The sequence below is a fragment of the Ostrea edulis genome, chromosome 10 (genome assembly GCF_947568905.1).
Source record: "Ostrea edulis chromosome 10, xbOstEdul1.1, whole genome shotgun sequence".
In the NCBI taxonomy this organism is placed as follows: domain Eukaryota; kingdom Metazoa; phylum Mollusca; class Bivalvia; order Ostreida; family Ostreidae; genus Ostrea; species Ostrea edulis.
The window spans coordinates 39167664-39186416 of record NC_079173.1 but is presented as its reverse complement, the minus strand read 5'-3'; the positions used below and the strand labels follow the sequence as shown (position 1 = coordinate 39186416).

General features: G+C 33.8%; 1 protein-coding gene across 8 annotated transcripts; it reads right to left on the bottom strand.

The window, feature by feature from the left end:
- Window positions 1-18564, bottom strand: LOC125666039 (cAMP-responsive element modulator-like). Of its 8 annotated transcripts, none has more exons than XM_048899141.2 (7): window positions 18422-18564; window positions 14271-14446; window positions 13000-13082; window positions 10822-10952; window positions 6023-6190; window positions 3162-3315; window positions 1-2021 (listed from the first exon to the last, which is right to left on the bottom strand). In XM_048899141.2, exons 2-7 carry the CDS (start codon window positions 14442-14444, stop codon window positions 1877-1879), a joined length of 855 nt encoding a protein of 284 aa, XP_048755098.1. In that variant the 5' UTR covers window positions 14445-14446; window positions 18422-18564; the 3' UTR covers window positions 1-1876. The 8 variants fall into 8 exon arrangements, with proteins under 8 accessions (XP_048755098.1, XP_048755102.1, XP_056007277.1 ...); XM_048899145.2 differs by having other exon boundaries at window positions 6023-6178; XM_056151302.1 differs by having other exon boundaries at window positions 6023-6178; window positions 18433-18556.
- Window positions 18565-18753: the final 189 nt, after the last annotated feature.

Here is an 18753-nt window from a genome sequence, read left to right as displayed (position 1 = left end):
TGTTTATTTACATAATTTATATCAAAATATTAAGTGACTCTCTTCATAACATGTAACAATATCAAAGGACAAAAATGTTGTCCAAGATATCAAAAACTGTTTTCATTTAACAAATATTTGTACCAAACACATAGATACTTGCTTAATATGGCCTGTTCTTACACAAAAAAATTAATAAATTTCTCCTATAACACAAAGTTTTCACACACTTCAGTAGCAACGGTTTGATAATTTGCACCTCAGACAATGAAACTGTTTACAACTTGATATAAAAGAAAATCAAAGGGATAAAGCTGTAATTTGTTGATCCAAGCGGCAACTGGCACCTTTCTTAACGTTTCCTATAGCTAATTCAGACATTGTACTGTACATCATCACTGTTATTTTCAATGTAAAGTACATAATGACCTATAGTAACTACATGTTTTTGGTCCTGGATAACAATGGAAGAAAGTTATTTAAAATCATTAAGAGTGCTGCCATTAAGGGAAGGGGACACAGTTCACAAACTGAGTAGGTGTCAATGGTTTTCAATTAACTTACCTATCTACGAATTTGCAAAAGTGCTTAAGTCATAAAAAAAAATTGACTTCAATACGAGAAGTAATATCTCCGATTCACCAGTTTTTAAAAGCAGAAATATTTCGGGGCACACTGTCTTAAAAATGTATGGACAATCAAGACGGAAGGCAATGTGTTGAACATTCAAATTCAGCAAACCAAAGCTGATGTCTAATTAATTCAAAATCCGATTTAAAAATAAAAACACAAGATGTGTCACAAAACATTTTCAGTTTTTCTGAAAAAAAAACCCAATGTATGTTAGATAAAAAGAAGAGAGGCGGATACTGAAACAGTAAAAACACAACACGTACAAGTATCTGGTCACCAGTACAAAAATCATATCAACACATAACACACACAGAATGATACGGTCCTTATTTCATCCAATTTACAATCCAATTTTGATCAGAGTGTAACATGTATTATTCTGTATATAAAACTCTGTATTCAGTATATAAAACAAAGAAGACGTTCAGGCACAATTCTTCTTCCCAGTCGATGCATTTGGACTAAAACTTGTCACTCATGATCAAAATTCTGTGTGCACAGGTGTGCTAGGCATGCTCTCTGCGTAATAGGTTTTTTTTTTTTAAAAAAAAAACCAAACCCACATCATTGCTACATAAAGTAACCAACGAAATCTGTATGCAATACATCTAATACAACCCGTCTGTGATGGACTGGTTAATGCCACGTTTATGTTACATTCCTGTAGATGTAGACGTCGCCACATGTATTCACAAACAATATTCCCAGGTCTATCACAGGCCAGCATGTTGTAAAACTAAATAATGGAGTAGTTTAGAGTTTTCCCACTATTGTATACCAACAAATGAAATCACCATGCATTTATCCAAATCTGCAAGGATTAACAGACAAAGGAGGAATATTTGCTATAAATCTGAGCAATTAGCAACAATAACAGTTTTCTCAAAGCTGCACATGAAACATAATGTAACATAAGTATTATGAATATAAAACACATGAGATCTTCTAATAATTATAAGCAAGAAAACCCATTCTTTAACCTCTATTTCATCAAAAGGCAGACATACTCTCATAAAAAAAACTGGCATATTACACTAAATGCTTTGTAAGGTGTTGAAAGATATATGTATGCATGATGAAATAAATGCTTTCCCTTGCTTCAAATTCTCATCTGTACAAAAATATTGACTATGCAAGTCTCTTGGTCTCTACATTCTGGGTCAGTATGTCTCGACGCAGACACTTCAATAACGCCTCAATGCATTGTCCATCATAGCACTTTCAACGCAGTAACAATTCCCAGTTGTCTCTGTGTGGCCCTTCACTAGCCCTCTTTCTGACAGTACAATTCTTTCAGTGCCTTCAGTTCCTCAATTAATGTTTTGTTTTGATTTTCTAAAACTGCTACTCGGTTTTCCAAACACTTCACATAATCTTTCTTCTTTCTCCGGCACTCTCTGGCTGCTTCCCTAAAATCACAGTAACATATATATGTAAACTGACTCACATTACAAACATGAAAATTACAATATATAAATACTCGTATGCAATACGAATAAAGCAGTGTATTTTCTTGCTGAACATGAACTACAATCCTTATACAGTATTCAGTGTATTTTGAAAAACATCAATTTGTGAATTGTAAGATTCTGAGTAAAACTTTCTGAAGTTGACATGATTTTACTTGGTATTTAAAGTACATCATCAAGTACTAAAAGTTGCCAAAATGCAAAGGGCAATACCTTTTATGTGTGCAATGTAAATCATAACAAATCTTGCCATTGTTGTCTACTAGCAACTCTCAATATGGGGTGTTCTAGAATTATGGGGTGGGGTGGGGACAATTGAATTTCTTTTTTAACAGGTGGATTTTGAAAGGTAGTTTACATGCATAAGCATACATATTTACAAGTAACAGAATTTAGTATTAAAGACCAAACGTCTTAATGATGTTAATGTGAACCACCCTATGGCAAACAATCTTGAGAGAAAAACATCCTATTACCTTAATTTTGAAAATTTAAGACATTTTTCCACTCCTGACAACCAGTTAATTTTGTCATTCCTTATATTGTGAATTCTATACACTGTAATACTGATTTGAATTCATATTTCCTGGGCCTGTAACCAGTACAGTAAAATTGAACTCTCAATTTGTTTACATGCATGAATATTTTGTTATTTCTGTGTATATTGGCTAATGATTTTATGGATTAAAGAAAGAACGTGAAGTGTTTCTATCTCAATAACTTCACATTTCTAATACTGTTAATTAATACATATAACACACTTAGCACAAATCCATGCTTATTGTCAAGTTATACTTATTCCGTTACCAGAAGAAAATGATTTTGCTAGGATAATGATATATATATATAAATTATAAAGTTTGGTTATAACGGACTATTGTTTTGCTGGTCCTGGAGGTTTGCTATAACTGTGTTTTACTGTATAATAAAGTTAAGTTATATAACAAACTGTTTTTGTTGGCCCTGGAGGTTTGCTATAACCATGTTTTACTGTATAACAAAGTTTGGTTAAAATGAAATGTTTTTACTGGTCCTGAAGGTTTGCTGTATTTTAAAAATAAAATAAAAAAGAAGTGGTACCTGTTTTTCAGTAGTCTCAATTCTCTCTTCCTTGAAGCTTCCTCAGACAAATTCTGTGGACTTGACATGGCACTTCCTGCTGTTGCCATGACAACACCCTGGGGTAATGCCCCTGATGTGGCAATCTGGTAGGCCTGCACTGTTCCTGACATATCTAGAAATTCAATGAAAACCTGAAGTCTCCATAAGGTGAACTAGACCAGTGGACAAGTCCTACAGGGCTCATCCATACTAGGGCACATTTGAAAGATGAAGTCCAGAAACACTCCCGAGTCTCAACAATAAGCATGTTTGTTTCACCTGTCTTCAAGTTACTACACTAAATTCTTTGACCTCAATTTTCATTAATATTCAAGATATGAAAAGGAGAAAATACAAATGTGACATATTTTCTCAGTTTCACCAGAACTAAGTTGAAGTGCTAATTTTTGTAAACAGTTTTTCTTTCAGTCAAGTTAAACAGAGTACAGCTTTGGAAATTGTCCTATCACTTATCTGTACTTAGAAAGATAAATATATGACATAAATACATGTATCAAATTTATACAATAATGTGCTCCATGTTTTTTGAAAGAAAATTTTTGTGATAAATTGCCATTTAATAACAAAATGCTTAAATGACAGCAAGGTGTCAAATTTCTGATTCAATGTCATTCTGATCAAACTGAGAAGAATTGAATTGCATTGGGATTTTTGCACAAAATACACCTAACCTTAAAACAAATGCAAGACTTGATATTTTGATGGGCTTTTATCGTATCAGTTTGGGGCATAATGCAAACATGTTATTTGAGAAAAAAATTGCACATAAGTTATTTTACACACACATACAAATTTTTTTTTTTAAAATAAAGCATACATTCATGATATAAAAGAAGATGCAGTGGGGTCTAATTTTCATTTTCAAGTGACATTTATATCAACAATTTTTCGCACTTTTCCAAGATTAGGCAAGCTTTTAAAATAAAAGAAACATTTGTTTTTGTCTTGGTGGTGCATCAGTAAAAATCTGTGGTGCACGTGGTGTGAAGTAAAGTGGGTTGACACAAAATAATGTGAAGAAGTTAACTAAAAATAACCTGGTTGAGTTATTAATGAAAGGAAAGAGTACTGTGTAGTTAGATGATAGACAAGAGCAAAGGGGGATAACTCACTGTAACAAATAACATGTTTGCATTATGCCCCAGGCGATAAGGTCCCGCAGTATAGATAAAGTGAACAGCAGGACTGTCACTCCAGTTTTTGGGAAATTCATCAGAATTTTCTTGTCCAGATTGGGAATTTTTAAATTAACATACAATTTACTCAAGTGTTAAGAGTTAAAAAGTAAAGCCCAAGATAGACTCGCTCCATTACATTCATTTAGTAACCCACACACCACACCCCCACTGTAATACATGGAGTATAACCTAGAAATCTCTGTGTTTTGACAATAGGTGATATTTCGTTTAAAGCGAATGGTTCACGATTTTCGATATGAAATATTAAAGATATAACTCATAAAATGTTGAAAGCCAAATTTTGGACCTTCTGAATGCAAGAAGAAAAGCAACATTTTAGTCTTAACTCTGTGTTATGTAAACAAAGACTCAAGTCTTTTTAGGTTTACAAACAAACCAGTGAAATATTAATTTTGTAATATAAAGCATCTTGATTTTGCAGTCATAAATTTAACTTTTAAATGACACATTTTACCTAAAGAATACTTGAAATGTGATAGATATAATAAACTTAAATCGATATCCTTTTCTTTTGAAAACTTTGTAAACAATAACATACCACAATCTTTGTTTACCAAACAAATGATAAACTCTCCAAAATGAGCTTCTGTGATAACGCATATTATAACCTTAATTTTTCGTGAAACCTTTTAAACACATTTAAAGCAGTAAATTTTGATCATGAAACAAACTTGGGGAAAATCGTGAATCTGTCCCCTTTTAGAAGCTCATACCCATAAAAGGGGGCACTATGCAGACACTGATAAACAAGGGACCCAAGAACATTTCTCGAATTTTAACTCTTTCCAGATAGATGATATTTGAGTTTGGGTAATAGAAAATAGTCGCAGGGGACCAAATCTGGCCTGGAGGTAATAAACTTTTTTGAGCACAATTTCATTCTCAAACTCCATGCTCTAAATTGTTATACTCAAATGGAGTGATTTTTCGAGCATGTTTAAGTACATGTCTGCTCAGAGTTGTACTCAAAACAAACATGGCTGAGTTTGAGTAAGGTAAAAGTTTTAAAACCTCCAGGCCTGGTGAATACGGAGCATGTGGGAAGACCGTTACCTTCTCCGGCTTAAAAATACTGTTATATTACATGCCTTACGGGTGGGTGCATTATCACGCAAAAGTTAGAGGTACTGGAATACCATTTTCAGGTGCTGAATTTTGTAGTAGTTTTATAGTTTTTCAGATCATTTCTAAAGAACTTTCCTATGTCAGACCGGTTTTTAGTTCACAATGCACGATTTCTGTTAGAAAAGGCAAAGATGACATTATTTTTGAAAATCCCCAAATTAGGAAATTTCTAGACTACTAATTGGAATATTATTGCTTATTTTCCAATTGGGTTGGAAAGGGTTCCTTAGTTTGGAATCATTTTAGGGAGATTGACGACCATGAGCAGCCTCCAAGAAAATCTCTTAAACACAATATATCTACAGACCATGAAGACAGATAGACGAAGTGAAACCAATACTCATGCCCCATACTTTACTTACGGGGTATAAAGAAACATCTAAGCAGGAAGGTGGTGTCCTTCACTTTCTGGTGTACTTGTGTACATGCTGCTATTGAATTATGTCTTTAGCTGTTCAACGTATTCAACATTAGGACTGTGCATTATACACTCACCAGGGATATAAAACTGTCCATCTGGCCCCTGTGCATACTGTACAATAGTGGCACCTGTGGCAGCAGAGGTGGTGGAAGGGTTGGCATTGGTCATTGTGAGCGTCTGTAAACCCTGGGACACCGCTACTCCGTCGGAGTTGGCAATTTGTATCGTCCCTGCAGGAAGAACTGAAATAGTTTATCAGTGTTTAGCAAAAGAAATAAAGACATTTCAATCTTGCTTGCAAATGACAACAAACAAGATCAATATGTCATGTTTGTGAAATACTACCGAGTACATGTTTCTGATACAAGTTTGCAAATGACAACAAACAAGATCAACATGTTAGACATGTTTGTGAAACGCTACTCGGTACAATTTCTGAAGCCAAGTTTTGTTGTATTTATTTTGACATTATCCAGAGTACTGTCAAAACATGCAAGTCTACTGGGGGAACCTCACAATTTGATTTTTAATTCAGTCTTGAAAAATTTCTTTAATACCTTTCCCATTTTAATAGAGCAATATACAGAACCCAATACATTACACAAATTTATGGGACTCAAGACCCGGTACCTGAATTGTACGAACAGTACTATATATCACCATACTTTCTATAAGTTGTTACATAACCTTTTTCTGACAAAGATTTGACCTGGACTTTTTCGTTCTCTGACTATGAATGGTCTCTCATGGAACATCAAGGCTAAAGGACATATCAAAAACAAAATGTTCCTATTCTTGAGCTTTTCAGAATAAATATGTAAATATATAACTGAAGATGCTTTTGATGTGTATACCTATCCCATATGTTCCCATTCTTGAGCTATTCAAATATGTAAATATATTACTGAAAATGCTTTTGATGTACATCTATCCCATATTAGATTTTGTCCATAGGGCATTGGACTTTTCCAATATCAGTGATGTGCTATGGTACGCAAAAAAAATAAAATCTAAATGGCTATAAATTGAAAGCCTGCACTGTTGTAGATTTTATTTTACACCGTTTTATCAAGTGTATGTCATGACAAGTACCATAGATACTATCAATCTTATAACTATCATACATAATACAAGCTTCAAACTAGTACTTAAATATAAAGCAATACATTTAGTTACAGTGCAAGGTTAAGAAATTTAACTGGAAACGTTCTTAATTCAGAATATTGAATATTCAATGTGGCAATATTGTGGCTTATTGCTTAATGCGATTTTTTATCCTAGAGTTACTTTCCCTTTTAAAGAAGGAATAAGGCTATAAATAGCTTCATACACTTTCCTCTTTTATGTAAACAGCAATGTCCGTCGGATGGGACATTAAAGGGTGTCCCGTGTCAAGGATCACAACCCCCTTGGCACACAAAATATCGTTTCCCTGATTTTCGAAAAACTGTAGGCTCACTGGGGGCCGTCAGGGAAACTCAAACACTCACAACCAAACACAATTTATTTCGTTAACTGCCGTAAAATATTGCCAAAACAGCGTAAAACCTCAATCAATCATGTAAACAGTAAGAGATATAAATCTGTGAAAACACATTGAAATTTTGTTCCTACCCGACTTACCATTCATTTAAGATGATATCCTTACACATGTACAGTAAAAGTTTACTAATCTGACATGTTCCGGGAAACAAAGTTTTTTGTCAGATAAGATAGAATACCAGATTTCATGGTGAAAGAAAATGGAAAAATATGATTGGAAATGAAAACTAGATTAAACAGGTGTCAGATCAGACAATCCCAACAATAAATAAATATTGTTTCAAATAATACAGGATGCAAGGCTTACATTTTTAATAATGTATTGGGTGAGATTTAATACAACATACCTAATCAAGCACTAAGGTAGGTAGCTGTTAATTCACTAAGATAAATTAAGTTATACAGGAGAACATGACCCTGCAATATAATTGTTATAGAGATAAACAAAATGTGTTGAGTGAGAGGAACCATCAATATCTAAGGATCATAACTCTGCCAAAAGTAATACAACCAGACGCCTGCCAGTACATGACATGCGTATTCTCACGTTATATCTACATCCTAAATTTCAAAATGTCCAAGTATAACAGATATGATGAGCAGAAACTTCCAATTGGTTGAAATTTTTAAGTCAAAGAGACACATCTCTGTCAAATATTAAATCAGAACTTGACCCGGAGTTCTCATGTTGTACCTGTATGCCATACAGTAAATGTGTTTTATTTATACTCTAAAGTGCGATGGCCTGCGCCAAAGTGCAATGGTTTATTGATGTTGGATGTCAAAAGTGTGATGGTTATGCCACAGTGTGATGTTCCCTCTCCTCTAGACACACTATGTATACTACAGTGCAGTTTGGTCTGGCACGCCAAATTGCTATGGCCCATCATTTGTAGGTGAACCATACCATACTGCTATGGTCTGATACGCCAAAGTCCGATGGTATGGTGTGTGTGATGTAACATTGACATCATTTGTAAATCTTTCGTCGAAGTTTGCACTAACGAAGGTTATATATCTAGTGCAATATGCAGCAGAAATTAATTTTCATGAGTTAGTGTGGATTTGATTTAACACTTTCTAAATGTGCTATATAAAAAAAAAATATAGATATGCAATACATTTATCAGAAGCTGCTTTCTGCAAAAATACACAACCATAAAATGTAATACAATTACAGTATATCATTTGATTATGTGCATCCACAGCAGAGATAATGAACGAACACCGAATTATGATAGAATGACAAGAATGGGTAACACTACATGCCCCAACCAATTTCATGACGAGGCATAAAAATCATTAGTACTGCTAAACATTGCAATACCTGTTCAGGTAAAAACCTGAGAAAAAATCAATAGGAACTTTTGCACCATCTGTATCATAAACACAGCCTTTCACATTAGAAATTCAAGTTCTTTCAGCAATATGGCATATTGCAATTTAATGTTGGAAGGGTGTCCGAGAGTCAAAAGATCTATTTTACCTCTCAGTCTTTTCCACTCAATATCTGAAGAACCCTTTGCTATATCAAACTTATCCAGGACTGAAGGTCAGGGGTCAAACTGTACATACTAAGATAGAGTCCACTTAAAATCTTCAGAACCATTCACCTGACAGACATCAAACTTAGTTCACTGGTTTCTCTTAAGAAGTAGATATCCCCAATTGATTTTGAGGTCATGTGATTAAGGGTCAAACTGGACACAGTAAGGAGTAAATGATTCCTATTAATTTATAGGTCACAAGATCATACTATTGTGGGCATAAAATATTGTCCACTCAATACCTTGAGAACCCTTTCCTTGGCAGACATCAAACTTGGTATGGACACTGGTATGTGTAGATAACCCATATAGATTCTGAAGTCACAAGGTCAATGATCATACTACTCTGGACATAGGATACTGTCTACTCTGTATCTTGAGAACCCTTTGCTCAACAAACATTAAACATTGTACACTATTGCCCACAAAAAAGTAAATGGCCCCCATCTGTTTTCAAGTCACAAGGTCAAATGTCTGCTCAGTATCTTAGACCAAAAAAATATATATATGTTGGTTTCCACTTTCACCTCAAAATTTTTAAGGGTCAGTAGGTAGGTAGTTTTTTTTTTTTTATATAGGTTGAATAATTTTCTAATGATTTAGTATTCTACTATGCAGTGTGCGAAACTAACTTTAAAATCCTATAGACTTTCAGTCCATAGTCATTTCATTTCCTATAGACCACAACAAATTCCTGTAGACTGAAATTTAACATGCAATATTCATTGTTATTAAAAAATAAATAATAGACACAAATTCGATTTGGAAATTCATTCATATTTTAATTATATTCTTTTTCAATTTCATGCACAAGCTTTTCAATTAGAATTTTCGTTTTCTTTTTCATTTTGATCCAGTTCAGTTTCACTGTCTGATTCTTCATCTAAGTCACTTCTACTACGTTTCGTTTTCTCATAATTTTCTGCGACTTTAGCCTTGCTGGAACTTGTACTGATCATGACCGCCTTCCGTTTGATTCCAGGGAATGCATCTTCCACATATTTTTAATCGTTCAAAAAAGGACATTTCAAATTTGCACGAAAACAACGTACATTGAAGTAAATATCAAATTGATCCCCTCTCCCCCCAAATGGAATAACCTGATTCGAATGATTTGTAATTACTTTGTGGAACATTTTATTACAGCTAAGGGTTGAACAGAAACATAAGCGTAATACATATAAACTTGTCCTGCTTCTCATATATGTTAATAAGCGGCGGGAAACCAGTTTTTTACTCAGAATTCCTATAGACAAGTCGGTCTATAGCTATTTCAATCGTTTTAGACCGACTCGGTTTTCTATAGACATTGTCTATCGGTCCATGGTTAATTTTGCACACTGACTATGCATAAAATAAAGTGATCATTTAGTAAACAATTAAAGTTATATGATGAATCAATACATTTCTTCACTTTACGGTAAACAAAGCTGTTTCTGTGTTTTGAAATCTGTCTAGTATTAGTGCATTAAATAAATAACTTAATAAGTCAATATATATACTCTTGTTGTAGTGATGACAGTTGCAAAATCTGTGAGAATGGAAAAAAATGTGTTAGGGATGGCAGAAATTTATAGGGTAGGTCGAGAAAGTCGAAACCAACATATATTTTTATTTTGGCCTTAAGAGATCAAACGTATATAACCCAAAAGTTGATGTTTTTCAATATTGCCATTGGTATGGAGTAAACTGCAGTGTCAGTAGTACTTTCCTGATACTGGACCCCCGAGATGTTGAAGGCAAGGGGGGTGGGGGTTAGGGGTAAAGTGCAGCGTCAGTGGTACCTTGCTGATACTGGACCCCGGAGATGTTGGAGGCACCCTCACCCGAGTCTCCGTCCTGACTCTGACTGCTGTTAGATTCTTCTTCTATCTTTGATACTGCCACAGGTGATGAGAGCTCATTCAGAATTTTCCTGTCCAAGTAATCACAGCAGCATCAGTAATGAAAACAAGCATGTATAGAGGTAATACATTCGACTCAGGTTTTCAATAGACACCAATCTGAAATAACTGTGATAACATCAGTGTTCACCAAGGACTCTAAATTTTACTGGACATCTGGTCCAACATATCTGTTCAATTCACCAGTTTGACCATCATTTTACTAGATCAGAGAACAATTCATATTCATCTAGAATAGCAGGTACATATTTAATGAATGAATGCTGTAGTTTCATATAATTTCCATCAATCATAGGAACAGAATAACTTTATCACAAATGTCAACAAGTGTTTTCTTTTCATCATTGTTCATCTGGACAGTCTGACTCTATGGGAAATGCATCTGGACACTGGACTTTACTCAGTCTAAACAAAGCCCTGTCTTAGGGTTGCATGATGTAATAACAGAAACACATTCCCCATACACTGCATTTGGACCACTTAAGGCCACATTTAAAAATATGTTTGTTTCCCCTCTCCCGACCCTAAATTTCAGAGGAAGGTCGGTAGGTAGGTAAACAGTTTTTTTTTTTTTAGCTAGCAGAATTTTATTTATTATGAAATTCCCATAACCATTAACAATGCCCGATACCAAACGTCGTGAAGCACATCATCCATGTTTCCTCATCAAACTCGTATAGTCAGTTCTCGCGTAAATTCTGCTTTGATTGCCACGTTTTGCAATTAGGGAAGGTGTCGATATTTCGGACAGTACTTCATGTATTTTGGAAATGCTCATTATCTAACCACTAAACTTAGGCATTGGACTACATGTATACATATTGGTTGATTCGACGAACATTGGGTTTCATCAGAATTTTCTCTGCTATTTATGCCACATACTAACACTTAAATAAAGTTAGGGAGAATGTTGCAACTATGGACAATGGTGTTAGTTTTGGACACATGGTGTTATAAAATTGGTAAACTCGGTTGCTGTCTTTTATTTATGGTTCACTGACATTTTATGCTTTTGTTTTTTGCACATTATCTTAATTTGTATATGATAGTGATTTTGATTATATTTTTAAATGATATCGGTAGATCTAGTTTACCAGAAAACATTTCAACGGGACTTGATTTTGCCGATCAAACAAAATGGATGCTGACATCAACCAATCAGAGCTGAGTTACACATGTGCATATAATTAGGTGTTTTCCAGTTTGTAAATATAGCATTAGTTCAGAAATAAGTTAAATTGAGAATGCTTCTGATTGACTGTCAAAAATATCGCATCCGTCCGAAATATCAACACTTTCCCCTACTGAAGAACACAACTTGCACACTGGATGCCCCGAATTCTCTTGTTTCCTCGCTCCTCGTATAGACAACATTTCTCCATCTCGATCTTGCAGATCACTAGTCCGAATTGCGAACCGAATTCAATGTTAAACTCACTTGTAACTAATCAATAAAACAATCATGATTCTTGTACTTATTAATATCGATTAAAAGAAAATATCAATCCAAAATTCGATATTAAACAGAAACCAACAGTTGTAGTCAACCGAATTTTCACTGCCATTTGAGCAAACGAGTCTCGTGACTCAAAACAAAGCTCGACAGTTTGATAAAATGTTTTCAAGAGACTGTTTATGTGATGAAAGAACCCATAAAATCGATATTAGTAAGTACAAGAAGAATCGTTTTATTGATTAGTTATGAGCTTAAAATTGAATTCGGCTTGTAAGTATTTGAAATCAGCCAGAGAATGCCGCCTCCAGCTGGAGGCGGCGAAATTTCTAGATTTCGGACCAGAACACCTCCTGTATTCGTATTATTATTTTTTAATTTTGGATCGAAACCAAAGAAGATATAGAAAATTTTTGTCATTATAAAATACTGATCTGCACCAGAAACGACCTTGAAATTTTCTTAAAATTAAAAAAAAAAAACTTCACCAGAATGGCGTAATAAAAACTTATGGGTCGGTGTGAATTTTCAGACTCGGTCGGGCGAGGGGAAACAAACAATATTTTTATTTTGGCCTAACATACAAACACATGAAACTGTTCTACCTGTACGATGGTCTCCTTGAGAGCATTTCCCGCCTTTTCTTGCTTTCTGAATCATCAGACAAATCGTCATCTACTGGAGCCACCTTGAAAACCAAACTTATTATAGAAGTATGAATGACAATTAAATTGCACATGACTATCACAAATTTACAAAGATAAAACTTTTAAAAAATTCAAATCCCAGGACTTTTTTTTTCCAGATTTCATTCTGACATTAAAAATATGTGTTCTATTAAAAAAGTTCAATGGATATCATAATTCAAGACAATACAAGCATTTTTCCCCACAGAAACCAGTTCTTTATTTATTGATATCAAAACTACATGGATAAGGAAAATAATTCCATTTGGTATGCAAAGTCTATTCTGCTGAGTATCAAATTCCTTTAAAACTATACATTCTTGATAATTTCCCCTTGTATACGTGTCCATGTACATCATGTACATATATATAATAGGGTAAAGGGGATTCAAATAATTGTTCAACTCCAAATGAAAGGTCATGGGGGAAATTATCAAGAATCTATAGTTTTAATAATCACAAAAGCTCACTAGAGACTATGGATCAGAAGACATTACATGTAAGAGCTTTACAACTTTCTCATACAAGATTGCCAAATTTCTGAGAAATTCATGTAACATGGTCAATATTTGAAATTAATGTGGGTTTTTTCTTCATTCTCCATGGTTTGTCAAACTTAGATTTTAAGCAGTTTAAATTGAAGATTTTTATATTATATTATGAATCCATTTTGCCAAGTCATCATGCTTATTCACAGCAGTGTACAAAAAGTTACAAAAAGTAAAAATTGTGAAAAATTACACTGCAGTGAAACAAAGCATCAATTCATAACCAGTTGAGCTTACTACAAACCAGTGAATATGAATTCACTCACCTACTAACCCATACACATACCATCGTAATTCTGTCTAACTTTATTGTGACGGAATAAAAAGGCTGTACACAGTATCCTCAAATGCTGTGTGCCATTTTCTAAATAGTGCAACTATTGTAAGAATCAATGTGTTGAAAATCAAAAAGGAATGACCTTTTTCCCACTAATTTGACTTTTATGAGGTTATACATTGTAATAAAGATGCATCGACTATACACTATTAGTTACAAAATGGTCAAATGTATAATTAGGGGGTGGGGTGGGGGTGTTATCTCAGCTTTTACCATGTTTAAGTAATGGACTCTTGTGTTTAATTCAATATCTATAATACATGTACACTATACATATATATATATATATATATATGTGTACATACCCGAACTACTTGGATGGTCTGTACATTTGGCCCAGCGGTCTGTATGACTGATGGTGTGTTGGAATGAATGACAGACTGAACTTGTATTGGTTGGTTTAGTGAGGGCATATGTACCACAGATAATCCAGAACTGGTCTCTAAATCTGCTGCTTGTGAAGCGGTTACTTCAGTCATCTCTGTATTGGAATAAAGAATATCATTAAAGGGGCATGGACACGATTTTGGTGAAAAAATAAATAAAATTCTAAGTAATATGGTAATTCTTGATGCATGTAAAACAGCTCAATAAGTTTACACAAAGATATATTGGAGACATCTAAACTTTTCATTTTCAAAACAAGGTATGAGCCCTGTTTACATTTGTAAGTTTACGTTACATTACTCGGCTATTAATACTAACATCAAGTTCACCGATACGGAGAAAGAAAGAAAAGATTTAAGATATTACTATGAAATTTTTCAGTTCTTACTTCTTTGTGCTTGCTCCCTAAATCAATTTAACGATATAAACCTGTGATTTTTAAAGACTCATTTTAGGTCTGAATATCTACCCTTTCCTCTTCCCAAAATTACCATTTCCCCCCAAATTTAACTTGCACTTTCCCCATAATAAAAACTGGTGAAAAATGTATTTGTTATAAAATAAGTTCAATGTGAATAGTTTATGTACGACACGATAAAGACGTATCAATTCTAGATGATTTAGAAAGAATAGTCGAAAATTTTAAGAGCTTAAAGAAAAGAAAGTTAAATAGGTAAAATAAAAGAAGAATGACATCAATGTGCAGGGATCACCATTAATGGTTGTCCGATTGCCCGAGGAAAGTGAAAACCCAGTTCGTACAAGTGAAACTCAATACACACTTGCCCGATGGGGCAAGTGATTATTTAAGTAGGAAATGTGATTATTCTGATAATTGTGTTAAGCTTGATGAATATCAAATATTAGAACGTAAAGTCCAACTCCATATATTAGTTTTCTTTACCAAATTGTCAGATTATAGCGAAGGCCCATTTTAGTAGATCATACTGTATCACCAATTGACAGAGAGAGATAATTACAATTACTGGTTGACAGGCTTATTAGAGTCTTACATATTTCGGACAAATAAGTTTTTCATTCGGACAAGTAAAACTTTGAGTTTACTTGCCCAAAGTGTGTCTGATGTTTTGTTTGATGATATATTTAGCATATTTACAATAATTACTAGGTTTTCCCAATTTGATCAAAATGTTGACAATTTTTCCCAATTCGAAAGCCACAGGACCCTTTTGAAAAAATCAGTGTAAATCCATGTTGAAATGCTGCACGCTATCGACAAACTTTTAAGAAATCTTGGGTGTTCTCATCATGGCACACATGGTTTAGGATTATTTGTTTACAGACCACTGAAATGCGCACACATTCAATTCACTCTAAATATAGATTAACACCATGTTTAGTGTTTACAAACACGATTTAGGGAGAAGGGATTTATCATGTGTTTAACAGTTATATAACTAATTTATACGAAGTGTATCCTGTGCAAAAATATTTTTAATCCACTTATTTGTAAAAGATCTAACAAAAAAACCTGTTAATTTCACTCTATCAAAAATTATGTCCGTGTTCCTTTCTGATGTAATTTTTGAGTCAGATATAATCATTCTGATGTACTTGACAGCAAATTTTTAAATAGAGTTTTAAGTCCAAACTTCTTTAGCTTCTAACAAATTAATTGACTAAAATTCACAAGCTTACTCTGAGGCCCAGAACAACAATCTAGGTGAAATAGATATGCCACTGAAATACACCCCTCCACATCACAATGAAAAATTATGATGACACATAAATCTCTCACATGCACAAAACTAATTTGCATTATTTGAAGGAATTTCAACAGAAGTATAATTTTAATGGGTATAGATGTCTCAATAAACATAACTGCCCTAAGTGAGGAAATAATTTAATATCAAGCAGGATAAATTCACATTATATGGATACCCACAGGGCTGAACTTGCACCCTGTGGAACCAAATCTCCAGCCATCATGTGACCAACACTCAGATTCACCCCAAAAGAGAGAGCATACGATATATATACAGTGGCGGATTTAGAGGGGGGCGCAGCCGGTTCCCCTTCCCCCTAAATTTTAAAATTTAAGGTAAATCGCTGTATCTTGTTTCGGAAAATGTACTAAACGATAAAAGAAGCAATGATTTCTTCCATTCAAGGAGAAATAAATGACAAAATCCTTTGATTTCTTGAATTACTTTATTGGGAGAACTTAATTTTTTCCAAAAAACCCTTTTCTTTTTTTTTTTATATTAATTTCACCTTATTAAAATGATAGAAAATAGTACAAATGACTTAATAGTAGAAATATTTCAAGCCCACAAAATCTGTAAAATCCAGGAGCTTCTGGAGGCTTTGCCCCCTGGTCCCCCACCAGGGTTTCGCCCTGGAACCACTGCCTCGTAATTAAAGTGGTGCCCCCCGTAACTACAATTCCTGGGTCACCCCTGATATATATGTATGTGTGTGTGTAAAAACATAACCTAAAGTTTCCTTGATCTTGAATTTAGTAATAGTATTAAAGGGACTGATTCATGATTTTCTCCAAAATTTTGTTTTTCACTTTTAATGATCAAAATCTACTGTCTAATGTGTTTAAAAGATTTCGCATAAAAATTAAGGTTATACATTATCACAGAAGCTCATTTAAGAGAGTTTGTTATTTGTTTTGTAAACAAAGATTGCGGTATGTTATTGTTTAAGAAATTTTTAAAAGAAATGGATATCGATGTAAGTTTATATCTTTCAAATTTCAAGCATTCTTTGGGTAAAATGTGTCATCAAAAAGTTAAATTTTGTGACTATGCAAAATTCAGATGCTTTATATTATGAAATTAATATTTCACTGGTTTGTTTGTATACATAGAAAGACTTGAGTCTTTGTTTACAACATACAGATTTAATTAACGCTAAAACATTGCTTATACTTTTGCATTCGGAAGGTCAAAATTTTGGCTGTCAACATTAAATGAGATAGATCAATATTTTTAATGTTTAACATAAAAAATGCAAAATATTTTTTAAAAAAATCGTGAACCATTCCCTTTAACGTATATATATATATATATTCTTTCGTTTATGACGTCGTTATGTACGTGAAATGTTAGGACGCCTTTATGACGTCAAACCATTTCAAAACTATTTTAAAATGTAACGCCTGAGGATTATAAAATGAAAGCGCTTGCGTTAAATTTTTAACTTTGTGTACTGTTTATTCTATTTCTTTTAATATATATATATATATTTATATACATGATAATATCTCGAGTACTCAAGGTATGAAACAGAAAAATAAGAGATTTTCTACACTTTGTCTTTGTTTCAGTGACTTGACAACTTCAAATTCAATAAAAGCAATTCTAAATCTGATTTCCCCCAGATATCTAAATTTGTTTACTATTGTGGGCATGATTTGATAAGTAAATTTATACCTTAAATATATCAAAACCTAATAAATTAAAACAAACTAATTTCTAAATTCTTCTTTTCAAATTACCACACGCAGGAACTTCCAGGGACTTTGCCCCCTGGTTCAACACCAAAGTTTTGTTTTGGACCCACTGGAGGTCCCAAGTACCCCTTGTCAAGTTGGGTACAAGTTAATGTGTGCACATGTGACAACTTGGCCATAGAGCCTGTACAAAATTGAGAAAATATTCGAAAATTCTGAGCACTGTTCCCTGTTGACTTGTAAGTTCTCTGACAACTTCACAATATCAATAACATCCAATGAATAATATATGCACTTCTTTTTATGTTTTTTTATTTCCAACTGAGAAAACAATAGTCCCCATTGTCACAACTGCCAGTCAGCGACACATTGACTAAATCCTTATGGTCGTCATTTGCAATCTGAACTGGTCCTAAGCAGAATATACCCTATTCAAATTTCTTTTTCTTATACCGGGTGCAATTCAAGAAAAAGAATCTGAAAATTCCCGGGAAAAGTCAGTTGAAAAATTAGATTGGTAAAAAGGAAATACCACATACATTTTTCATCCATCTTTGATAAAATTTCATGTCTCCGACAAACACGTTTTTTCACAGTAAACACCGATTCTACTCAGCTGTTGTATTTCGTCAATCGAGTACTTACCACTTACGTACTTTTCGTCACCAATTTTGCAGCAATCGGACTGGATAAATTTGCAGAATACGTAGTCGCCACGTCAAATTACACGATCAGCGTCACAATCCCAAACAACAAGAACCGCATACTTTGTATTCCTACACCAGAGTTTCCGCAGACGAATCATTCGATTGGTTAACAAATATAGGATGACGTCATCTCACCTATAGGAATGAACTACTTTTTCTTGCGGTTTTCGTAAAAGCTGTTTGTAAAAAATATCTAAATGCATAAGTGTTATAATTTTCATTAACTTATTTTCAGAGAGATGGTAATTAACTAAAAATGCTATACACTTT